Below are 26,059 nucleotides of genomic sequence, written 5' to 3'. Positions count from 1 at the left end.
TTTAAGAAAAAAAAAAAAAAAGAAAGAAAGAAAAAGACTGGAAAAAAATGTCATCGTGCATTTTGTTAGATATTTATCCCACTATCCCTCTAGCCAAAAATAAAAAGGAAATTTCTTGAGCCCCTTGAGCAGTTTTCCTGTGAAGAGGAGCCAGGACAGCCGGCCTGGTTTGAAGCCTAGCAGGAGGAGGAGGAAACTCGAACAGCATGGGAAATAGAAGAAGAGACAGACCACATCCTCTTCCCCAGCAAGTGCGTCTGGCAGCGAAAAAGTGAACGTGCCGTCTCGTGCTGCCGCCGTGAAGGCAGGGCTCCTGGCAGCTCACCACAACGATTGTGCTTCCGAACTGTGAACACGGGGACGGCTGGGTCCTTTAATTTGTGGAACGTCACATGATCACAAGTGGCGTTTGGCAAATGGTGTGGACGTGGCCATTTCCCTGACCGTCTTCTGCTCATAGGCTGTGCGACGGCAAGAGCTGCAGAGTGAAGAATGGATCCGTGGTGGGTCGTGGCGGCAGGGGGGGCGGGGTGTGTACCGAAACTTACCCGGAAACCTTTAATGTGTTCATTCGAATGGCCTCCCAGTTAACTGAACTTTCCCGCTGAACCCTGCTGGAATAACACACGGGATGGAAACCTTGAGCTCATGTGTTCGCCTACCGGCATCTACCAGCCTCACAAGGATCCTGAAAGTGTGATTGATGCGGTGATGCCTAATTGGCAGGCACGAAGCCGAGTGCCCGCGTGGGCTGGCTTAAAACAAAGGCAATGTTTGAATGTATGAATCCATTGTTCGGCCAGCCTTCCGACTGGGCTCTTCTGTCACAGTCCTGAGCCTTGATGCGTTAAGAGTTTGCACTGGTGTTTCTCCTCACTCTGCATGTTCCCCTGACTATTGACTAGCAAGTAGATGTGTCCCGGCAAGACCCCCAGAACCAAAGAATTGACTGTTTTCCTCACTGGCTCGCAGCTTTGAGCTGAAGGCATGTCTTAAAACAGTGCAACTCACTTCAAATGCTTTTTGCTTTTCATTTATTATTGCTTGTCACGCGATGTTCTTTGAAAGCTTGCTCATATATTATCTGTTCCATTTTTTTTCCATTTTCCCTTTTTTTGCATGCCGTTCCTCCTGTTTCCTCCCTTCCTCCAATCCTCTGTTCCCGTCTGTAGACACAGCAGCGACGACAGAGCCCGCAGTTCACGGTTGGTATCACATTACTGTTTATCTACTTTCTCAGCGCTGCTGAGAGGCAAGGCAAGCCTGGGAAAAAGAGAAATGCAGTCTTCAAGGGAAATCGTGTTTCAAGTAGACTGATCTCATAAATATACTATAATTTTTTAAGGCTTGAAAGGATGTCGGGTCTTGTCATTTCTGTTGTGAGTTCAGCAGCCAGTGGTGACAGAGGCGAGGTAGCCGCCTCACTGGCTGGGACGCAGGTCATGGCCCTTGTTGATAGAACTCCAGGCAGACACCAAAATACAAGGGACTCCAAAAACAAATACTTGCCTGAAAATCACAGCCTCTGGTTTAAAGACCCAATTGCTTTCTTCATTTATAGGCTAGAATCCCAGGTACACTTGGAAGAGGGGTCGTTCGGATCACTTACTAGTTGAGGCCGAAGGACAGGTGAGAACAGAAGAGTCCCATTTAAATTCACGAGGTCATCACTCTTCTCTTAATTATGTTCCCAATCCCGTTTGCCTCTGCAAACCAGTGCCAGTTGGCTCTCAATCTCTATGCGTGCGTGAAGGTTTACGCTATTTACACCAGCATTTGGCAGGATCCCTCTCCGGACCAAGAATGACACCATATATAAGTTTTAGCAGCATTAAGTAGGACTTGACAAAATCATTTGTGTACAGGCAGCTTGTAGGCAAAATAACTAGAAAGTTGGTTAAGGTTTTAACCAAAAAGTGGTTTAAAAAACAAAAAAGGCCACCGGGCTATCCTTTTCACAACTTCATCCTACCTTACAAGGTTGGAATAAGTTCGTTAACTTTTCTGTGTCTCTTCAGTCAGAAAATTAGAATTATGTTTCATCTGTATATGACTTTATTTCTTAACTCTCAACCCTGGTGATGTTGTGCTTAGAGAAAGATACGTTAGTTAAAAATTGGGCAGAATTTTAATAATTGAGTTCCAGGGAATTTTTTGGTAAAGGGCCTATTTAAATCACTTTGCATGTTGTACAGTGTTGGAATGCATCATTTAAGTGCCTAGAGGTGATCAGCCAACACTTTACTGTTCATGCACCTTTAGCAAAGCATCTCTTCCTAGCACAGACTGACTTCCTTAAAACAGACCTACGTTTGAGGACTTGTCAGTTGGAAATCTCTAAGCAAAACCTGTCCTGGGTGAGCTGTGCTTGAAGGTCAGGCCTTGACGCTTGGCACATCGCCCCCGTATTTGCGCTTTGTGACGAGGAATCCCAAGAAAGCAGAATGAACTTAGGTACGAAGAGCAGTAAATCCCTCCCCACTCCCTGCCCACCTCACCTGGCCCTTTCCTGTCGTTGGCACAAAGGGAAAAATTAAAGGGCCAGTTACACTGACAATCGGGAGAAGTCAGTTAGGTATAAAGCTCCCACTTTCTAAGGTAATGCCCCATGGTGCTTGCTACGGCTCAGGCACTGTGCTCCATTAAGCTTGGTTATTTGTAGGTTTCGTCATTAATTGAGCACTTCCTGACTGTTATCGATTAGTCTCAGAGCTTTAAGGCTATTTTAATGTCGTTCAAGAGATTTTGTTCTATTCTTTTTAAGATGCTTTAAGTTCTGAGCTTCCTATAATTGACTCCAGGGTCAAATGTAACCATAAGATTCTGGAATTGTGTGAGATCTTTGAAGAAATATTGATCATTTATCTCCTAAGACTCCAGAGTTCTATTTGCTAGGTCCCTTCAATAAAACCTGTGTACTTATGTGAATCTAATGGATGTAGGTCTTGGAGTCGGGTGAGGTATTCCAAGTAGGAAATCTGTTCCCTGACCTGAAAAATGAGAAGTTAGCTTAGGGGCCAGTCTTGGTCTAGGGCACGGTTTTTGATTAGATCTTTCTGTCTAGAAAGAAAGTGATGGTGATTTCTTTTTGTGGTGTAACAAAGAGACACTTGGAATAAGACTTTATAGCATTCCTGTGGCAGGAAACAGAAGCAACCACTGCCTTATTAGTTCAAGGACAGTGTTCAAGCCAGCAATACACCAGTAGGATGTTGTTCACTGGCTGGCAGTACATGGGAAACAACCTAGAGCCAAGAAATCTTGGGGAGAAAAAAAAAAAAAACAATGGCCACACACACACACACACACACACACACACACACAGTTCTTTAACGGCAGAAGGAGAGAAGTGATAGCCCAGGTTGGTGCCTGTTTGATACATTTATAAACACATTCTCCTGACTTGTCTAAAGTCCTGACAGCATCCTCACCAAGAGGTCCTACCACCATCTCGAACAGCATACCCTCCAGCCTACAGCAAGAAGCTGTAATGAAAGCAACAGTAATATCTAGAATTTTACTTGGCGGAGGGAAGACCCATCTTCAGGTTAGTCGTCAACGGGGGTAGAATACGATGGGAACTACAAAGCAGGGGACCAGGTTTCCAGAGAGATAAAGATCTGGAACTGATTGTAATTGAGTGCCTTGTGGCTAAAACCCAACTTCTTCAGCACAGCAACCATTTGATTTCGATTCACTTGAGAGTAACCTTGAGATGTTCACGATAGAGATCCGGGCCTAGAAAAATGTCATGGTCTGAGAACTTGGCAACTTAAATGACAAGACGTGTTAGGTCAGCCAGTCGTGGCCACTTGATTTGTCTTAAAAATCTCCATACTGGAGTTCTTTCTATATATTTCTCTTTTCTTTTATAAAAAGGGGGAAAAAATCATTTCCGAAAATCTTTCCCTTTGAAGACTCATTAAAATACTTTATTCAAGCTTGTGTTGCTAGAGTATGTATGAAGTACACCAGTTGTTTATGTATGTTGACCATTTGTTCTTACCAATATCTGACTGCAATAAGCATGTGTTGGAAGGTTAGAAGTGCATGGGCATGATTCAAAATCAAATGGATTTTCTCCAAAAAGAAACCAAACCACAATCAGTCACAATGTGTTTTTTAAGGATCTAATTGATGGTAAAGATAAAAGCGAGTGTAAGAATGGGATCTTTAGACTAGGGTGACCGAAGGGATTTTCTTTGAATAAGGATCTTGAGCATTTGTGTTTTTGGAGCTCATCCTTAAGGCCTGGACAGGAAGAATCCTGTGTTATGTGTGCATGTTAAGCAATGCAAAAAAAAAAAAAAAAAAAAGCAAACAAACAAAAAAAAACACACTCTGCCAAATCCTGGTACCACATGGTCTGAAATTGATGGCAGAAATGCATGAGTGACTTAAAGCACGGATGGTGTCGTCGTTCTTATGATTATTGATGTGTGGGTGCGTGTGATGGTTTTTGTTTGTTCAAATGTGGGCGCTTCTCTGTAAGTGTCTTGTGCCTTGTTCTTTTTCAGCCCTGCGTGTACCCTCTCCCTTCCCCCACCCACCTCCCCTGTGTGAGGTTCTGGGTGACAGCATGTCCATGGTCTGGAATAGCGCTTGTGCTTTTGCTGCACTGCAGTGAGCTGGCTTCCTCTGGGTTTGAGGTCCTCTCTCTCTCTCTCTCTCGCTCGCTCTCTCTCTCTTGCTCTCTCTCCTCTTTGTCTCTCTCCCTTTCTCTCTCCCCTCTCTCTCCTCCCTGTTTTATTATTTTCTAGTCTACCTGTCCTTTCACTTTCCACCTCTTGACATATCAGAGGCTGGTGATCTCATGAATTGATATATCCCAGATAAGTTTTTCAGCAGTCTTTAATTCAGTACGTAATTATGGCAAGACTCAAACCAGGAACCCCTCTGAAGTCATTTTTCACTTTCAGTTTTGGTTTCAAAATCTTTGGCCCGTGCTAGATACACATGCTCCTACCCTAGTCCGCTGCCCTCAGGAAAGCACCCCCTGAATCGCCCTTTCCCTGACTTATTTCTTTAGTAGTGCAAGCCTTGAGAGAATCCTAAAAGCACTTGAAACTCTCATATTGCTTTCTATTCAATTGTGGGGAAATTCCGAAGCCCGTTTTAAAGAAAAATAGCCAGCAGTGCGCATTATTACAACCTCTATGTCCACCATTTCTGTGTATGCACCTCTCTGCACATCTCTCTGTACGAGTACGCAACAGTGGCATTCAAAGGCTGTCATTCAGTCAAGGGACTCTGCAGACATTGTACGTTCTACTCAAGAACAAAGCTAAAGAGGTTTACGAATGGCTGCAGGACCTGAAGATTGTGTTTCAGCCTTGATATGCAGTTTGGAAACAATGTGCTACTGTTTAACGGCGTGAACCAAATTTCTGCCAATGGGAAGAAGGGACAAACTCTCCACAAAAGCTGACAAAGCAGGAAGAACAGGATGACTGAGCTTTTAGATTAAAACTACCGGGGGCGTCTGAACTCTTATGGCTGGTGATGGAAGTAACAGTTTCCATAATATGGCCAAGTGATCAGATGTCTGCCACTTAGGTAAGAAAGAGACCATCGCCTACTTTTTCATACTGGGAATGGTACTGGAGCCAGTGGGCTACGTTTTTGTTTCCTTCAGGTTTTCTTTGATCATTCTTTTATGACATTATCTGAAAAAAAAAAAAAAAAGAAAAAGAAACCCTAATGAACTGAACCCACAAGCATTTAAATTTTGCTTGACTCTGACCTTGACTTTATTTAAATATCTCCAGGATCTCTTGCTGTTTCTAATGTTTGAGGTTTTCCTTCACCTGGTTAAAGATTGCCACATTATACCACTTTTAGAAGCCAGTGATGTCTGCTAAAAAGGAGGAGTAAGGAACACGTGCAGAGGGACGCTAAGGAGGCTCGGGTATGTGCAGCACCTTATAGACCACGAAGAGGGAAAACACGTCTCCACAGAAGAGACCCCCATAGTGCAGACATGAAATTAGCATGTATGAATTACTCGGAATTAATGGCTCAAAAAAAAAATTCCATATAGATCAAAAGTTAAACCTTTCATTTGTTTAACAAAGTTTAAAGAAATGTATTGGATACATTTTAATTAGAAATGACAAGGTAAGGGCTTTAAAAACGATATGGGAGTTTAAAGAGAAAAACCCAAGAAGTGATTCCCCACATGTTGTTAATTTGTGAAGTTTCCTTTTGAAGAATATTGCCTGTTTCACGAAACGCATCGTCGTTTCTTTAAGAAGAGGTGTGTAATTTTTAACATGAAAGAGGACTGACTGCCTAAGTCAAAGCAATTTTAGGAGGTAAATTTTGCTCGTCCTCACGTATGTACTCAGTGCTTCAGTAAACTCTTCCAGTTATATTTATTCAAAAATTATCCAACTATGGCAGAGCACTATAGATTCATAAAATACAACAGTATTGCAAAAACAAATTTAACGCCACTAACCTAAATGGCTTCCCACTTTCGGATGTAATCTGAGCAGTGGATTCCAGATGATTTGGTATATTTTAAAATTTATGCCATTAAAAATGACAGTTTCATCTTTAATGAGGTGTATATCAACTGTCTGTTGCTTTTTAATGGGAAACTTTGCATATCAATGATATTTCATAAACATATTGGTCTTTATTTTTTAAAATTAGCTTTCTAATGCCCTCCCCAAGGAAGCAAGCATTCAGCAATAAAGCTGCCTACTTGAAACATCCTTGTTTAATATGGTTCAGTGGGTGCCAAGCACGTATATAGAAAGCTTTGATATTCGTTGGGCCACGTAGAAGTGAGGGATTAGCCTTCTGAGAACTGCAAATTCATAATTAACTACAGAGAAGTACTTTATGTTGCCCATTTATAACAATTATTCAAATAATTGTATTCATCAGTCTTTATACAATGGATAAAGCCAATTAGCAACAGGAACACTTTCAGCCAATCAGATTTCAGAACAAATGGATAGCATCCCTGCTCACTTGCCTCTATAATTGATTGCATTACTCACTGCTTTCCCTTCTGTTGCCCGAATCCATAGTTTGGGAACCATCCGTGGGCTCGAACCCTCCCATTTCTAATTGGCACCTGCCCTTGAATATTGGCACCCAAGGTTCATAATGGAAATTCTTCTTCAAGACCTGATATGATGGCTTCCTTTCATGGCACCAGCCTAGCCATCCATATTCATTTGACTGCTTTATAAAACAACCTACAAAATCCAAACTTTTACTGACCATTTCTACTTGATTGTTTCTGTTACTTCGGTTTTTTGTTTCCTGTTTTTTGTTCCTGGTTTCGTTTTGTTTTGTTTTTAAGTAGCACGATCAGTTTGACGTTGCCGGTTTCCAGAGCGTTTGTTTCATGCTCTGGCTGGTAGTTCACTGAGCATTACTCCCACGTCATTCATTCAGCAAATGCTTGCTGAGAGTATACTCTGTGCTTGGCTCTAAGAGAAGGGAAAGGTGAAAAATAAAGACCCACTGCTCTCCCCAAAGTCCTTGCAGCATTATAGGTTCACACAGAGTCTTGCAAAACGACAAATCCCATTAGACAAGTACTAGCAAAGTAGAGGATCCGCAGCGATCGGCCAGGACTTTGAACAGAACGTTAAGGAACAAGCAGAGGCCTCCTTGATTGTCTAACATTTGGTGGCGGTGAACATTTTATTAAAGGAGCATAAGTAAAGCATGAGAAAATGGAATCTGTCCCCCAGCTGAGCCTCCTGTTGTTTATCTACCTCCTTCTTCCCCTCCTTTAATTCAGATCAGAGCTGGCTGAGAGCTGTCACAGCCGGCCACCGCTGGTGGTGGCCTCGTAGAGGCCTTGCAAGCCCCCCGCCCGATTATCTCCTGACCTGACTGCTTTCTCAGCTTTGAGGGTTTTATTTTTCGGGAGAACCACTGATTTTTTTTTTTTAATTCTCCTTTTTAAGAAGTCATTTTGCGAAATCAGATTTTCTGATGAAGACACAACCTGCAATCTGTAGTCAGCAGATGCTGTACCATTTTGAAATAAGCGATCCAAGATTGTCATAAATTGATAACGAAATGTATTTGTCAGTATTGGCAAAGGATTTCAATTTATGGTAAAATGTGAAATCAAACTTACATACATCAGTATGTAACATCTAAATATATTTGTATTTTAAGAGCTGTGTCAGAGCATCGACAGCTAACAATCAGCCTTTATTTTTTCATTCTGCACGCTGTTATGAACGAGTGATTTTAAACATTCATCTTCATGTTTCATGTGCTTTGAAAGTGGAGACTGAGGAATCTTTCTGCCTTGATTGTGTATCAATAACAAAATGAAACGATTGGAGAAATGTACTTCTGGATTAATGCATTCAAGCTATCCAAAAAAAAAAAGAGAGAGAGAGAGAGAGAGAGAGAGCAAGAGATTTGGCTCATGTTTTTTAAGAAATTCATCCTCAGTTCTTAAGTGTTTTGTTTATGTCCCTTGAGGAATGGAAAGAAAAACGATTTGTTTTTACTTGTAAGGCCTTACTCAGTTGCCCAATTCCGCAGAAGAGCTGGACAGTGAGGACCTCTCAGGTAAGGGCTAGTCACTAGGTAAGGCGCTGCGGTGTCCAACCTGTGGGCGCTCTGTCCCAGCCTGCAAAATGCCCATTTGGTTTCCTGAGCACTTAATTAGCAATTGTGGATTTTGAGACGGAAGGAAAACAAATTTTTATTAACGCTTTCTTCCTCCCCACGTCCCGTTCTTCCCTGTGCTAGGGGCATCTATTTCGGATTGGGACTCAGGGCGTTAATGTAAGGAAGGTCAGGTCATCTTGGGGATCGCACTGAAGCCACTCTATGTTCAGTGGCTTAAAATAATTTTTCATGTTCTAGATGTAGAATGGTTCCAGAGAAATTTTTTTGCATCACAAAGCAGTTTCAGGATGTTGGATTATGAGAGAAGATCTTTATTTAAAAAAGAAAAAGCTCATGTTGACCATCTGCTTCTGTAGAATGGACTAGAAAAGCCATGTCATAGGTATCTTAGAAGCATGGGGTGGGGGGGGGCGGGAGGAAGGGGGGCAATTGTTTTGTCACACACCATGATGTAAACTAATTATCCACCTCAGACCTTTTTCACAGCACACTGAGCTCTTGCAAAAGTAGGTTTCATGCTTGATTCAGGGATTTAGGTGTTACTAATCCAGAATAAGAAGCATATCCTAAAAAGGAGGGGGGGTTGGTGGCAAGGAGATTCAAAATGGTCAGAGCTAAACAATTATATGAGGTGCCATGATGCTCTGGGATTTCAGTGCCCACCAGCTAGAGCTTCTTAAACATTTTGATCAGTCAATTCTTAATAAGTCAATAAGGAAGGCCGGTTCCTTATTACTGTGATAGAGGAACCAAGACGTAGGACTGTGTGTGGCCCCTTACTCCAGCCTTTGGGAGGGTTCCATAGTTCTCCTTCCTGAAGAGATTTCACTTGAGCGCCCTTGAATAGTTGGTTGTTAAGGTGGCAGCAGTCCTTGACGACAGGTTTCCCCCAGTGAGAAACTAAGATAGAGTCACTAGTCTCTCTCAAAATGCAGATTTATTGCCTCCTATGTGCTTCTGTCGAACTTTAAAAAGGGGAGGATGCCTTTATTTTTCTATGTACCATGTCCCAGTGTGAGCTTCGCTGTCGGGTTTTTCCACAGAATGGAAGCTCCGGGAGGCCGTTTTGGTTTTGTTCACTGCTGTATGCCTGTCGTGTAGTAGGCACTCGATTGATACTCGTTGGATGAATAAGTTCCCAGTCCCAATGAATTCAGATAAATAAGTAGAAGATTAGAAAGATAGCCAGCCCATCAAGGGAGTGTTTCATGTTTGCCTCTTATTGGCGGTGTATTTAGAGAAGTTGCAAAAACATTAGCCCGATTTTGAGAGCTAAGTCCTTCTCCTTACATAGAACGTAATGCTGGTCGTAAGCAATGCGCTCTCAGTTCATGTCCTGACCCTAAATAAAACAGCTCTCTGACACAGTGGCCCTGGCGATTGGAACTTCTCAAGGACCCTAAAAGAGGATGGAGTTCTCATTGGCCTGATCCCTCTTGGCCTGTTAGTCAGATGAAGGTCACTGAGATATACAGAAGTCATTTTTCTTCTCTTTAGGAAAATGGGACTAAATCCGCCATCTACCCCTTCCTCAGGCATCATCAATTGCAGAAATACTCTGGGTCTCTCTCAGCTCTGCACCAAGTCAGATGTGGCCTTGCTGCAGCTCTATCAATCACCCAGACTCAGGAGCAATAAACCAACAACTGTTTGTGCTCCTAATAATTTGGTCAAATTAATACTTACGTGCCCCCTCCCCCGCCCCCTCCAGGAACGCTGCAGTCCTGTGTTGCCCAGGACCCATAAGTCATGTAGAACACTGATGATCTATCAGGCCGGCTTGGGCTGCCTTTGCATCTGGTTTGATGAACTAATCAAAAACTGATTAGCACCTTTGTTCAAAGGGGATGCTGATTAATCAATTACTATTGATTGTGAGCTTGGCTTCCCTCGGCAGCAAAGAGACATCTGAAGGAAAAAAAAAAAAACAACCAATAAAAATTGAGCAGCTGTCATTGTGTTTAAATTTATTAAAACAAAATACATTATTTTTTATGAAGCTGTCTTGAAATGGGTCACTGAAGGGGAGCATATTGATTGAGAAAGGATGAACTTCTCAAATTTCTGTAGCCTAGAGACTGAATTCAATTATAATACAAGACAAACAGGTTAACACCCGTCTTAAACAGTCCATCAATAAATGAGAGTAGGTGTTGCGCATTTAATGCTAAACTGTGGTAATGAATAATATTACCACCCATCCCCTGTTCCATCTGGGGAGAAATTCCATCCTTGCCTTATTATGGATAAATGCTCTATCCTGCATTTCCTGAGAAATAATGATGGTCTGTCTTCTGCCCACCTCCCCCATCCACCACCGCTACCTCAACCAAGGACAATTTCCTGAGCAACATACCGCTTTCCATCCTCACCCAGCAGAGCAAGTTGCCCACCTGGTCCTCCTCTTTAACCTGCAGTAAAAAATTATGCCTGTGTGTAGCTCAGTGATTTAATTATTGGCAGACCTGGGGAGCTTATCCAGTCCCACCTTGAACCCTCTCATTTACTTTTTTGGGTGTTAACTTTACTGACGATGGATCCACACGAGTTTTCAATTGTTTTATCAATTACATCTGCTGTTTCCCGGTGACAGCTGGTGGTTATTGCCACCCATGTGGAATAGAATAGCTTTAAGCATATTGATCCTTCTATTTTATTTTAAAACTTTTTAAAAATGTCTGCGCGGCCTCCCTCCTTTCAGCACTGGAAGGGCCTTTGGGGACTGTTTAGTGGAGTGCATTGGTAGATAGACGGTGTTCCAGGGAATGACCCTCTGGCACTGTTAGAGCAATCCATCAGTCTTCTGCTTTTGAAGCAGAGGCCCCGACAAGAAATTCCAGAGCTGTCATGCTTCCCCAAAACATGTTTTCAACTCTTGCCCTACAAATGAGAAAGTGATCTAGAAAAATCCCACATCTCCCTCACGATCGGTAGAAAGTGTGGGTGCAAGGAAGTCTCTAAATGCCCTGATAATCCGTGCCAGGCATTATGGAAGACCCTAGGTGTCCCCTAAAAGGATTCTGAAGGAAACATGGGCTCAAAATACAGTCTAAATTTAGCTAATGGAAGCACCTAAAGGCCTTGAGTCCAGATGATCAGTTCTGAGCTAGGATACAGGACCATCTGGTCATTGTGAGTGTCCTCAAAGTTGGCTGAACTTGCTTGAAATGTGTGTGAAAAACTCAACAGACATAACATGGGCGGGGGGGGGGGGAGGTGTCTTTCCTTCCTTGCCTCCACCTAAGCTATGGCCCAGATTTGGCAAATAGGCGATTTCATCTCTGTGGTAGACTAGCAATAATGATGGTAAAGAAAAACTAGCTGGGCTATGTAGACAAATTCAAGGTATGGCCCCATAAATCTAAGGTGTAGTAGTTAGCCTGTATTTATCCAGTCCTTTCCAGCTCAGAAAACTTCCACATATCTCACCCGCTCTTTGTTCGGCACAACTGTTCGAGCTTCTCCGTCTTCTAGGCTCTGGGCAGGGCACCAGGCATGCAGTGGCAAACGAGACCAACCAGGAGCTGGAGCTGCTGGGGATCTCACAGCGCAGACCCCTGCTCTTACAGTGACATTCTAATGGGGCAGCCAGGCTCACAGCACAAGATGATGGCAGACAGTGACAAATGCTGTGGAAGAAATAAACGTGGGTACACTGGGAGTGAGTGACTGGGGCTAGGAGGAGGTGGAGGCTAGCTTAGAACATAAGCTCACCATGGAAGGCCATGGGGACAGAGAGAGTGAGCCAGCCATGAGAGGATTTTCAGGAGAATCCTAGGAGAATCGTCAAAGAAGGGTTGTTAGTCTCAGTTTGCAAACGAGGAAGCGAGAGCTCCGAAAGTTAAGTGATTTACTCAAGGGGCAGGGTCAGAATTTGAACAGATGGGTCTTCTGGCCTCTGCAGGAAATGGAGACTTTAGTTTTAGAGCAGCTCTCCTTCCCCTGTGAAATCCACCCTTCCCTTATTATGATGTCTTCATGACAGTCTTTTTCCTCTTGGACCCCTTTCAGTTTAATGCAGGGGTCCAGGGAACAAGGAGGGAAAAGTCGGGCTCTCTGTAGCCCATCAGGGGTAGAACCACATGCTGAGTGACCTGGAAAGATCTCTTCCAGCATCCAGTCAGGCTCTTTCTCCTTCAAAGAAGTCCTTAAACTCAGATGATTTCGGTGCCGATGTCGCATCGAGTGTCCAAAATTATGGGATCTATTTCCCACTGAGATGGTTCTCTAGGCCATAGGGAAGTTTTGGGTCACAAAGGTTAAAACATATAGAGCTCCTTATTTTTAAAATTGTGTTTAATACAAGGCAGGAGGCTGAAACAATCGTATTGGGTCTGTGGCAGCTTGTCCATGGCTTTCCCACAATGTAGGTTTGAAGGTCATCAGATTGCTGATCTTCCCATAATCCAACATGCTACTGTTTCCCTCATGGGGAGGAAGGAGGCCATCAAATAGGAACATTTTCTCCAAACTAGCCAGTCGCCAGGTTACAACACAAAATGTGAATTCCAGTTCTACAGGTTGGACACTGCTTTGGGGTGACTTCACCATATTCATTAATCCATCCTCCACACACCCCCAAATGCCTGAGGTCCACAGAAGCATGTTTCTCCAGAGAGAGATTCTAGTGGGAAATGTATGTTTTGAAATAGTTTATGACTGTCCTCTTTATCAGATGTATACTCTTTTAAGGAAAACTGTGGTTTCATCTTCTGTGCCTTCCTGTTGCTTAAAATGGAAAAGGCACTCATACTTCTAAGTGCTTATTATGAGATGAGCGGGGCAGACTCATGAGTGTGCCTCTTGGTCTCTGGGGACACTGGGTGTTTGGGGAGGATCCCCTCCTGTTCATTAAGGCATTTCTAGTGTTGGGTAAATTAACTAAATCAAGTTACTTGAGATGGGAGAAAAATCAACCTAAAAAATACTTGTTCTCATGTTTAGCTGACAGCAAATATTTAAAATCTTCATACTCCGATGGTACACCTGAATCATGGCCTGGCCCAGGTGGCCTTCAGCCTTGACCACACAGGGCAGCTAGGCCATCAGTCACACTGTGTGCCATTCTGCAAAAATGGAAGAGGGCTTAGTCAACTCAGCAAGTGTTTATGGGGCATCTTACCATCTGAGAGCAGTGCCGAGTGTGCCGACAGCCCTTCCCCCAAAGCCTTGATAAGTATTTGCCTTGAGTCAGTAATATTAAAAGAACTGGGATAACGCTCTCCTTGGGCTTCAATATAGCAGATTTAAATCTGACAGACGCTTGCTGAGTACCTATGATATGCCGAGCCCTGGCCCAGAGAGGCACTTTCATATTCAGCAATACACCGGCCTCTCAGAACAGCCCCGTGAAGTGTCTGGTTGTGCTCGATGGCTCATAGGGCCTGATCGACCCGCCTGAAATCACAGAGACAAGTAACAGAGCCCCACTTGTACCCCAGACCCAACAGCGGGCCCAGCGCACTCTCTAGTGGGCTGTGCAGGAGATGAGATCCTCACTCTTCTGCGTCTCCTGTGTGGGCCTGTTCCTGGAGGATCGTCTAGGCAGTGACAACCTAGGAGAGCCCGAGTCCTGATCACTGGGTAGTGACGATGTACAGCCAAAGCCTGGGAGCAGTACTTCTAATTTCAATGAACGCATCCTGAGCTCTGGGTGACAGGGGAGGACGCGGGCCACAGTTTTCCTTTAAGTAGCTTCACACCGTGCCTTTGAAATGTTAGTGCAGCTGCAGTTCCATTGCTAGAATTAAATGCAGGTGAAGGGTAGTACCGGCTGCCTGGGATGCGCTATGGGATCTTCACTGTTTTCTTGCCTTACACTGATTCCTCCCCTTCTGCTTTCTAAGAAGACAGAAAAGAAAGGTTATGTTGCATAGAGGCTAGTGTGCTCCAATATATATTAACATCTTAATGGGAAAGCTGTGCATGTACTGTATACATTTACTACTCTCTGACAAGAGGGAATTAAATGTCAGAAGGATTTGTAGCATCTATAATTGAATTGGTGCTGAGGAAAGCAAATCTTAAGGAAGAATAACATATTAGGATTAGCAAATAATGTGGCATTTTGTCAGCGCGTGCCATTCAGTTTGTTCCCCTTCAGTAATAAAGTTGTGCTCTTTCAAACGCACACTTAGTTTTGTTGCCACGAAGGGAGCTACCGTAGGTGATGGGAATGAGCGGCTCCATTTTTTCAGAAGGCACCAGGGTTGGGTTTGCTTTGCTTTGCTTTTGTCTGTGAGCTCAGATTTCGGTTTTGCCTCAGATTTGGAAAAGCCACCGTCAGGCTTTTTTTAAATGTCTTCCTGGCAGGAAGGAGCACATGACATCACGGTCACGAAGAGGCCTCTGAGGTAGACTAATCCCTAGGGTCCCGGGAAGCTGGAGGCGACGTTTCCGTTATAAACACGATTCCAAGTGTTTGTACTTAAACTGACTTGTCCGGGAAGACCTCAGCCCAGGAAAAAAAGTCTCAAACTAAACCACGTAACAGAACTGTTGTAAAAAGTCAAGAATCCTAACTTTTTCCCCCAGTCATTCATTAGATGGGGAAACGGGAGAAGGTCCAACATAGGAATTGTGCAATAGAAGCAGGAAGACCAGTATCATCAGAACCTCCTCCGTGTTTTAAACGTTAATTTCTAAGGTGAGCCCTAAGGTAGCTTGTGAGGTATGGGGAAGAATAAATACGTGCACTGAAGAGGCGTATTCCACACTCCCCAAGGTTTTAAATGTGCCAGCTAGCCTGAGCCGGGGATGTTAGGAAATGTGAAGGGATCGCCAACACCGGGTAGCGGTCCCCTGCCGTAGTATTAACTGTGTGTTACGTGTTAACTGGATCAGACTTCAGCTCGTCAGAGGGAGGAGCCTGGGTGTCCTTTTCGGCAAGGAGACCAGCCCCGGGCTGCAAGGTGAGCAGTGGTGCTGCAGCCAGCATTCTGCTCAGTGACGTCCTCTGCCAGAGTCCCCGTCTGCCAGGAGCTTGTCTAGGACATACTGGCCATTCCCTGGCTTTCCATGAATCCCCGCCCCTGGCAGCGGAGCCTTCTAGGCTTATCACCGATCCACGGTGAAGGCATTCTCTTGGCAGCTTCTGTGAGGCGTCCCATGCCAGGTGGCGAAGTAGCCATAGAAACCAAGATGTGTCACAGGGCCCTGTTTTAGCACAGGCAGCGTGACTCCCGGAGCGCTGCATTAAGGACAGCTCTGGCAAATAATTTAAGGAAGGAAAGCAAGTGGAGAAAAAGGAGTCCCCTAGAGCGCGGGGGGGTGGGGGGACTGAAATTCCTCGCTGGCAATCACTTTTCTCGGCAGACCACCGCCTTTAGAGCACTGCCTTTATGTTGCCCATGAGGAATGGAGCGGGCCAGGTCACCTGGCCCAAGGTAAAGAAATCCGAGCTCTTGGGGCATCACTCTTGGGAGTTTCTTTGAAATGTTTTTGTCCTCACGGTTTCTAAGATGCTAATGCGAGCCCAGGGTGGCCAACGCTGTGACCCAAGCAGTAGTGGCCGACTTAACATTCCGCAGGCAGCTTGTAAACTCTCACCTGGAGCCAAGTCGTCCCAGCTTTTTGCCAAAAGAAAAGCCAACTCACGAATACTAAACAGCTCATGACGGATCTGTCCTTAAAGAGACTCCTGTCACGCTTAGAGCCATAGACGGGCCTGCAGGAGGGGACAGTACAGGCCGGAAGGAGGGGGCCCGCAAAACCTCTTCTCTTCCCTGCATTGACAGGGCATACCTAAAATCCAGAGCTATGGGACGACTAGGCCAAAGTTACTTGGCCTCACACGTGAAAGGATTGGGGCGACATTCTTCCCCCGAACACACTCGGTTCAGGGCTGGAATAACCTTGACGCCAGGAGCATACACGAGTAGGAACGTGGCTCCTCCTCCAGGATGATGGGGACAAAGCTTAGTCCCGGAAATATGAGCGCTCTTAGTAACACCTGCTGCTTCGTTTCTTAAAAGAACAAGGAAACGTTACCTTCTAAGCCCAAGACCTGTCCATTCGCCCGAGTACCAGGCGTGTTTATAAGTGCTTTCCACACTCACGTTTCCTTTTCAGTGTAGGAGCTGGAGGCATCCGTGGAGTCTCGTTCTTTGATTTCCTTCTCTGCCCGATTCAGAAAAGGAACCGAAAATCTGGAGATGCACCCCCCCCACACCCCAGGAAAGCTCATAGAACCAGGGTGAAAAGATCTGCACCCCAAGAGGAGCAGGATCTTTGGATGATGGTGACAGATACTCTCCCAGGTGTTCCACTGAAAAGTCATTTCTCAGGCATAGGCAGAGCTGTTCCTTCAGGAGCAGGACAGGAAAGGCTGGGCGGCTGACGGACTTTGTTAGAGCTGTGATCCTTGTGGTGGTTGATGCTCCCTGCCCACGCCAGTCGTTCCTCCCTGCCACCCCCCCCCCCCACTCCCTCCATTTGCCCGCTACCTCTTTGTGTAACAACTCGTGCCCTTGCTCCCGGCCTTGAGCGAGGCACGGCACACAGGTGCAGGCAGTCCTGCCCTGGTAGAAGGTAACCAGCCTTCACCCTGCTCCCCCACCACCTCGAGCCAATCGACAGCACTATGAAAACCCTCCCGCCCACCCCACGCAGGGCAACGGGAGGTGGGAGTGTACGGAGGCAGGAAAGGGCTCCGCTCTTCACGGAGGACGCCAAGCCGTGGCAGGTGCCGGTGAACCCGGGGTGGGGTGGGGTGGAAGGAGGCCGTGAGGAGCTCACACACCTCAGTGGTCCCTGTAAATTAAACATCAGTTACCTTCTGTGTCCGTCTGCAGTAATTGAAGGCAGGAAAAATGTCTTGGTGATTAACTGGTGGTAGTAAACTTCCTTATCAAGTGAGTATCAGGAGATAGCTGGAGAGATTACCCTTATAAATAAGTATCTGTAAAATATGTATGTCCTTGAGGGTGGGCAAGATCGCTAGAACCCAGGTACTGAATGTGGGCAAAGTGCAGGGGGGAAGAAAAGCAGCCCTCAGCACATTTAGCTCTAAGTTCCTGGGCAGCAAAGGCCAGATGAATAGTTTTGGCGAAAGAAGTTAATCCCGCAGATACCTCCCCGTAAGGTTTTCTGTTTTTCTTTATCGCAGAGATTCTCTGTCTCTCTGGCTTCTAGAATGTTCCCGTGCCAGGGACGGAGGAGACAGCCTGTTAACGGTGGACGTGAGAGTGCCTTCCCCTACATGGGACGGCTTCTCTCTGCTCTCAGCCTCTCTTCACCTCTTACCCCTAACTCTCCCCTCTCAACGGCTAGCATCGCTTTGTTTTCCCCATGCAATTCCAAGACCTGTGGAATGAGTTGAAAGACTCTATTTTTCAATACGTCTGAAGCTCATGGCAATGGGAGGTTAGTTCGTTTTCACTCCCACAAGATCCCCTGTTTTGACAGCTCCCTAAGGAAAACACAGCTCCCAACTCTGGTCTTCCCATCAGCGACTCCGAACCTGTGCAGGTGGGCGAGAGAGTCTCCAGGGTGTGAAGCACTATATCCCCCAGCAGGTACCCTGTGTTGGAGGGGCACCCCGGGGAGGGGAGCGCTCCCCTTCGACAAGCTCTGTTGTCTCTAAAGGAAAAGAAAAAGTTTCCATGGCCAAGTTCTGCCTCGTTGAAATGATTTTCGAGACACAGAGGCTGTTGCATCCACAGTAGGTAACACTTGGGGCCGAGGAGGGCGATTCCTCTCCACCACGTTTCAAGTCGAGCTTATTAGACAGGTTGCTGGAGGGGCTCGCACATCACGGAGCGGGCTAATTGGCTGCAGTGCACTCTGCCTCCAACCCATCTCCCTTCTCCAATTAAACTCCCATCATCCCGTCGTCCTGGGCGACCGGCCGCTGCCGCCTCTGATTCGGCATTTCTGTTTGGGCTGGGGTTTTGGGGTTTTTTGGTAGTCCTTCGAAAGGTAACTTAATGAAACGCTTTAAATGCTTCATTTTTTTTCTGAATTTAAACTCTTTTAATTAAAGCATTTCTCGTGGAACCCTCAGTCACGAGTTCTTTCCCCCACATCCTTCAGTGCTTAATCTCAGAGCAGAATTGGAAATATCGATAGAAAGTGTAAATCATGCCCTCCTGCTGAAAGCGTTGTATCAGGTTTCGGCTCAAAAGAGCACCATTACCTTTAGCTGTCACGGATCTGTACACTTGATCGATAAACTTCAAATATTATTAGAGGTGGAGGCTTCAGAGATTTGCTCTGTTCTTTGGAGAGAGACAGAGATAAATCTTTCTTAAAAATTGACTTGAATTTGCACTCTCCGTCTTCCTGGTGAAATGCATTTCTCTCGGGCGTCCAGCAACTGCAAAGGGGACAGATTTATAGGCCATGTGCTTCTTGTACTGAAAGATTTAAATGGTAAATCCTTCACATATGACTTCACAAATCATGTAAAGTTAAAAGATTTTTACCGTTTCTGTTGCTGCTGTGCTTAAATTGTAAGGTACAGCCAGTAAATCATTTTAATGGAGGTGTCGTACTCGACTCAATAAAAAAAAAGACAATGGTTTAGCTTCCACTCCAAAATGTTAATGTATTAATCAACAGGAGAATAATTGTTTTTTACTACATTTATAAATCTCGGGTGCCATTAGGGTTTCGGCAAGGGGTGATGTAGCCACATTCCTAAATTAAAATTGTTTACACTGCCATACATCCATTCCGCATCGCCATAGCTCATTCTGGGTTCATTTTGGAGTTGTTCCCCGGCCAAACGTGTCGTCGCTCAGTCGCAAGAAGACATCCTGAGGGAGTGATGCTTATAAAGGAAAATTAATTGCACCGTGAAGTGTTAAATAAATAAAATAAAACCCGTCTGTGGCAATGGACAATTATTCCCGGCTGTCTTTTTTTGAGATAGGTTTTTAGGTTTTAGATTGAGGCTTACTCCCTCATACATCCTAAATGTAGCAAGCATGTCACTTGTCTTTAGTCTTCTAAGCCTTGTTTTATCTCCAGGCAGCTGTGGCTTGAGAGCTGGGTTGCCTGTGCCTGTGCCCAGCAGGGAGTAAGTCGCTGGGCACCTGCAGAAAGCTGCCTTAGCCTCCCCTCCGCAGCTCCTGTTGCCGCCCGAAGGTGCCATTCCGAGAACCCTTAAGTAGTTAGGTCGCCTCCTTACTAGGACCCGCAGCCGGACACAGAGAGGGCGAGCGCTGAGACCAGGCCAGGACTGGACGCAGACTGTTTCTTCTCTCCCTGGCCCCTAAGCGTGGTTCCACACGCACTAGCGCTTCTCTGCTGCTTACAGTGAACTCGCCCTGTGGGGAGCACAGATCGGTTCGGCACTGGACAGGTCAGTCTGTTCCCTTGGTGTGACTTGATCCATCTGGACGGTCTCTCTGCCTCCTCCAGTGTAAGGGAAGGTGACCTCTGACCTGGAGGCAGTGCGGCCAGGGCTGCTGGTGTCTTGCGATGAGCTCTACATCCCTGTTCCTTTTCTGATCCCGACAGATTCTCGAGCGGGTGAAGAAGGCGCCATCAGAGCGGTGGATCATGCCGTGATCGGCGGGGTCGTGGCCGTGGTGGTGTTCGCCATGCTGTGCTTGCTCATCATTCTGGGGCGCTACTTTGCCAGACATAAAGGTAAGCAAGGTGCTTTGGCAGGCAGGAGGCCTCCCGTCACCACAGCCCCTGCGTCTGGGGACTCGGCAAGGTTTTCCTTGCTAGGCAGTTTGGGTCACGTGGCCGCATAGGCTGTTCGGGTCCTGAAACTGGGAGAGAGGAGAAAAGAAAAAAAAAAAAAAAAAAAAAGAAAGAAAAGAAAAACAGAAATCTTAGCAGCTGCTGATTAGGACTCTGAGAGTTGATGAGTGGCACGTCTTGATTTCGATTTTCTCTAAAAGCTTTCTAGATTTGTTATTCTGCAATCCGTAATTGGGGATAGAGCAAAAATTGTAAAAATAGGGGCCGGTGGGCCAGGTGTGGTGTGAACCCCCAAACGACAAGCGCGCCAAGAACGTGCCCGGAACCGTCTGCTTTCTGGGCAGCAGCTGGACAGGGCTCTGGTCCCCCTGGCCCCAAACTTGGGGTGAGCTGGTCACAGCGGCTAGAATCCTGCCTTGGTTGGATGTGCCTTAAAAGCCACATAAATATGTATTTTTTAAATCATCGGTGCAATTGATTTAAATTGCCATTAATCATCAGACGTATCAACTGTGCAGCCTGGATGGGCAATCATCTTTTCCAACGCTCCTCCTCTGTGCCCCATGCTGCTCTAGCCCTCTCCCCCGCGCCTGGTAATTTATTCTGCCCTTTCTCTGTCGGCCCTTGTCTTCCTCCGGTGTTTTTCTCGAGCGCTGTGCTGTGAGCGTGTGGGGCCGCCCTAGAGCATCAACTCCAGGCACTTGCATAGTGAGCACAGGACTGGGGTTTGGGGAGGATTCCTTGAGCACAGCAGTGGATGTCCAAGGTACTGGAAACCACCTTCAGAACCCACAATGCCTGTCTCCAGCATAAACCGTTTGGGGACCCCCGGCGCTGTGCGTACTTCTGCCCGTGCCCCGGAGGCGGCCTGCTGGGCTGAGAACGCCCAGCCTCTTGGTGTTGAGCGGGGTAGAGCCAGGAGGGTAAGGCCAGAGGTGGGGGGAGCCAAGTCTCCTCAGCAGCTGTGGAGAACGAGGGGGCAAAGGGTGTCCTGTGCCGAGGGAGGAGGGATGCAGGCAGGGAACATCTGGCCACCTGTCTGCTCACACTGGTCACTCACGAAAACCTGAAAACACAACAAACGTTATCAGCCTTTTTTTTTCCCCCCCTTTAAGAATCTTGGAGGATATATGACGGGAGTAGGGGCTGTGTGGTTTAGGTGGGCAGCGTAAACTCTCCCCAGACGTCATACCGAGGTGCAGGCCTTGCCTTTCTCCATCAACTTTCCCGTAAAGGGTCGGGACTTGCCGATGAGAGCGTCTCCAGCTTTGGAACGTTCTGTGTGTTGTCATTGCAACGTGGCCTTGCCAATTAGCGAATCCATGAATCCGGGTCCAGGCTACACTCACACCACGAGCGAGAATCACGCGTCCCCTGAGACAGACCCCGAGCCTTGCTCACGCCTGTTGTCGTATCAAGTGATTTGGCGATCTGGACCCCTCACTCCGAAGGGGGGCGGGCAGGAGACGGTCCGACGTGCCTGTACACGCCCCGGCGAGGCCTCCCTGACGGACAGGCAGCGGTGACTCGCGCAGCCAGGAGACGGGGGCTCAAACAAACGATTTGAGACGACAGTAGAACATCGTCAGGGCCCTAATTCATTAATTGGCTAATTGCTCTTCCTTGCTTTGGTCCTTAACCATGTGCGCGCACATTGCCGGTCATTGGTCCTGGCCTTCACTGTTTATGCTAGTCAGCGGCTCTCCAGCTCTCTGCATTTCTAGCTCCCACTCACGTCTTCTTCTGCTGACATTCTCTGGTCATAATCACTGCTCTAATGTCTCATTTGCTGAATTATATCGCAGCGGTTCAGTTGGAGTGGTGCCTTTGGAACCCCCGGATCCCCATTTGTCTCATCCACCTCGCTCTCTTCTTCCAATTGTTTTTTCCCCTCTGCTGCCTGCACACCACTTCGGCTGATGATGGCCATAAAGCAAGTGGCCATCTCTGTACCACTTTACACAGAGGCCATCAGACAGTCACGGTGCTTTACCCCTTCATCTTTCAGGTACATACTTCACTCATGAAGCCAAAGGAGCCGATGACGCAGCAGACGCAGACACAGCTATAATCAATGCAGAAGGAGGACAGAACAACTCCGAAGAAAAGAAAGAGTACTTCATCTAGATCAGCCTTTTTGTTTCAATGAGGTGTCCAACTGGCCCTATTTAGATGATAAAGAGACAGTGATATTGGAACTTGCGAGAAATTCGTGTGTTTTTTTATGAATGGGTGGAAAGGTGCGAGACTGGGAAGGCTTGGGATTTGCTGTGTAAAAAAAAAAAAATGTTCTTTGAAAGTACACTCTGCTGTTTGACACCTCTTTTTTTTTTCTTTTTTTCTTTCTTTTTTTTTTTTTTTGGTTGGTTGGTTGGTTGGTTTTTTAAAATTTTCATTTCTTCCTACCAAGTCAAACTTGGATGCTTGGATTTAGTTTGGGTAGATTGCAGAAAATTCTGTGCCTTGTTTTTTTGTTTGTTCGTTGTGTTCCTCTTTTTAAATTTTTTTTCCTGCTGTTTCTTTCTTTCTGTTTTTTTCCTTTGTGCACATTTATTTTGCCCAAAAATTTTGGGATTTTTTTTTTTTTTCCCCAAAATCTCCCATTTTGGAATTTGCCTGCTGGGATTCCTTAGAATCTTTTTCCCCCGTATTTTGTTGTTGTTTTTCCTTTCCTTTTTTGTCTATTTTTTGAAGTAACTGCTTTCTGTTCAAGATTCAGTTTCATGAAAGGAGAACCAGCACAGTTTAGATTTCATAGTTCAGAATTTAGTGTGTCCATAATGCATTCTTACTCTGTTGTCGTAAAGATTTGGGTGAACAAACAACGAGGACTCTTTGCTGCTACCCATGTTTCAAATACGTAGAGCAGTGAAGACTAGAAACGTAGACTGTGATTCAGAAAATGTTCTGTTTGCTGTGGAACTACATTACTGTACAGGGTTACCTGCAAAGTGAGGCGTGTCACAATGAGATCGAATCTGTCTTTAATTCTGTGTCTGTAGACGGCTCAGCATAGAGACCCCGCACTGTCCGGAAAGGTTTGGGGCGGAAGGGGCTCCTCCTTTCTCAACGCCCCAAACAGACCTGGCAGGTGAGGTCTGTTCCTTTTATATAAGTGGACAAATTTGAGTTGCCACAGGAGGGGAAGTCGGGAGGGGGGGGGAACGATAGTCCTGCTCTGGTTATTTCTGTTTCAAACGATTCCATCCACCTTTCCCAATCGGCCATACTTCTCACTAATTTGTAGGAAAAAAGCAAGTCCGCGTGGTGTGTGAATGACTGGATGGGACAGGGTTTGGTTTTTCGGGGGTTTTTTTGGGTTTTTTTTTTTTTTTTGGTTTTTGTTTTTGTTTTGTTTTTCCTTTGTGTTTAGTGAGGAAGACAGTAGGATGTGGCCTGCATGTACTGTATATTACAGATATTTGTCATGCTGGGATTTCCAACTCGAATCCGTGTGAAACTTTCATTCCTTCAGATTTGGCTTGACAAAGGCAGGAGGTACAGAAGAAGGGCCGGTATTATTCTCACACTGGTCTGCTGTCGATCTAGTTCTCGAAAGGTCAGAGCAGAGGTGGAAAAACAGCATGTAGGGATTTTCAGTTACTTAATCAAAACTCAAATGTGAGTGTTTTTATCTTTTTACCTTTCATACACTAGCCTTGGCCTCTTTCCTCAGCCTTAAGAACCATCTGCCAAAAAATTACTGATCTTCGCATGATGGCAGCCATAGTGCATAGCTACTAAAATAAGTTACCTTGAACATATCTTAGATGGGGAGCCTTGGGAAAAGGTAGAGGAGTCAAGTTACCATTTACATTTTTTTTAAAGAAATGTGGGGATTTTCACTGAAACGTCTAGGAAATCTAGAAGTAGTCCCAAAGGACGAAAACTAAACTCTTACCATATGTGTTGGTAAGGCTCCAGACTCCAGAATACAGTCCCTATGGAAAGATGGCATCAAAAAAAGAGATCTATATATATATAAATATATATTATATAACATTTTCAGTGAGTAATTTTGGATTTTGCAAGGTGCATTTTTACTATTGTTACATTATGTGGAAAAACTTAACGCTGATTTATTTAAGGGGGAAAAAAAAAGTATCAACTCTTTGTTATTTGCAAGTGTGTTGATTTTTCTTGTCTTTGTTTTAAACTTTGATAGAACCATTGCAATATGGGGGCCTTTTGGGAACGGACCGGTATGTAAAAGAAAATCCATATTGAGCAGCATTTTGTTTCCCTCCCCACCCCACCCCCATCCCTAGGCACTTAACCAAGACAAAAAGCCACAACGAACATCCCTTTTTCGATGAATTTTATAACGTGCAGCTCTATCCCGAGCCCTTTAGTGCCCATTCTGACCATAGTATAACCACATCAAAGGGTGAGAACCATTTAGCATGTCGTTAAAAGGTTTTTTTCAGTTGTTCTTTTTAGGGGGGGGAGAAAAAGAAAACGACTACCATTGCTCACCAAATTGGCATCTCATTTTTGGGAACTTCCATCTTTGTTTTGAAAAGTGTATGGTAGTGCAGTGTTCCTGATGTAACTTTCTGGCTTTTACGATGTTGACATGTCTCAGGTTCATGTGTTCTGATTGGTGTTTTTCCGTCTCAGGTAGATTGCAAAGTGTAGGCCCCACGCATTGGAAAAAAAAAATAAAAAATAATAATAATAATAAAGCAAAAACAGGAAATTATGGATTTTAGTTGTATATTGGTTTATGTATTTTTTCTTAAGTATACAGTGCACTGTTTGAAATGTATTGTTGAGTATTACTTTGTACAGGTTGATCACTTTTTTTAGAGTGAAGAAAGAACAAACTTGTTTTCTGTGTTTTTTAAAGGAATATAAAATAATGAAGGATGTATCATTGATGCCAAATAAGCTTGTTCTTTAGTCACCCCGACGTATTATTTTTCCCTTTAGGCCAGTTCTGTTTTCGAGGTGTACATGAACAATGTTATGGTGTAAGAAATTTCATATCCATATGTTCCCATTCGCATTTTGTATTGGTTCATGTATACCATTTTTACAAAAAAAAAGAAAAAAAAAAAGAAGTACTATAAAATATCTGTCTTCTTAATAAAAAAAAATTAATGTTACCAAGTGATCCCTTCATCTCATTCTGGACTTCTTACCGCCGCCCGGGGCGGGCGCGGGCCGGCTTCCTCCCCAGGGTCGGGCGCAGCGACGCGAAAGAACGAACGCGGGCAGTAGGTGCTGGGAAATGCAGCCGCCCCGGCTCGGAACTGCTCGCGCGCTCTCGCTCTCTCTCGCTCTCTCTCCTCCGCTCACCCTCCCTGCCCTCGTTCTCTTCTCCCCGCGCAGCGGACAGGTGGGCCGGGTGCTCCAGGTGCTCCGGCAGCGCTGACTCAGCGATCTGTGCAGGTGTGCGGGATGCAGCGGCGGCGGGCCGGCCGGACGGCCCCTCCCCCCTTCACCCACCACCCCCACCCACGTCCCCGTGTTGGCTGCTCCACCTGTCTCTTATTTTGGGATTTCGTGTCTTAACAGTTCATTCTGCCTTCTTCATTTCAAGCTCTCTCTCTTTTAACAAAAAGATGGTGTGATCTGCGGAGGACTGGCTTGGCCGCCTGTGGGAGACCGGTCTCTGTCCCTGTTCAGGCCTCTGCGATCTCAGGGCGGGTGGACGGCAGGATCCGTGTGTGGTCCTCTTGCCTTGCAGGCCGTAGCGAGCAACGACCACACTTCATGGTGACTGATCTCATAAACGCACAGACGATACGTGAGCAGGCCCACACCGCCCTTTTCCCACCAT

General features: G+C 45.6%; 1 protein-coding gene across 6 annotated transcripts in view; it reads left to right on the top strand.

Annotated features, from left to right (window-relative positions):
* CADM1 (cell adhesion molecule 1) overlaps window positions 1–25,390 on the top strand; it is a 329,783-nt gene extending 304,393 nt beyond the window's left edge. For 2 of the 6 annotated variants that reach the window (XM_047879032.1, XM_047879030.1), the window contains 4 exons: window positions 1,173–1,205; window positions 8,503–8,556; window positions 20,083–20,214; window positions 22,283–25,390. In XM_047879032.1, the coding sequence (XP_047734988.1) occupies window positions 1,173–1,205; window positions 8,503–8,556; window positions 20,083–20,214; window positions 22,283–22,401 (338 nt within the window). In that variant the 3' untranslated portion in view covers window positions 22,402–25,390. The remainder of the gene's footprint in view (window positions 1–1,172; window positions 1,206–8,502; window positions 8,557–20,082; window positions 20,215–22,282) is intronic. The other 4 variants (XM_047879034.1, XM_047879031.1, XM_047879035.1 and 1 more) reach the window with 2 other exon arrangements.
* Window positions 25,391–26,059: the final 669 nt, after the last annotated feature.

Source organism: Prionailurus viverrinus, chromosome D1 (assembly GCF_022837055.1).
Source record: "Prionailurus viverrinus isolate Anna chromosome D1, UM_Priviv_1.0, whole genome shotgun sequence".
Classification (NCBI taxonomy): Eukaryota; Metazoa; Chordata; class Mammalia; order Carnivora; family Felidae; genus Prionailurus; species Prionailurus viverrinus.
Note: the sequence above shows the minus strand (reverse complement) of the source record. Positions and strands in the feature narration are given on the sequence as shown.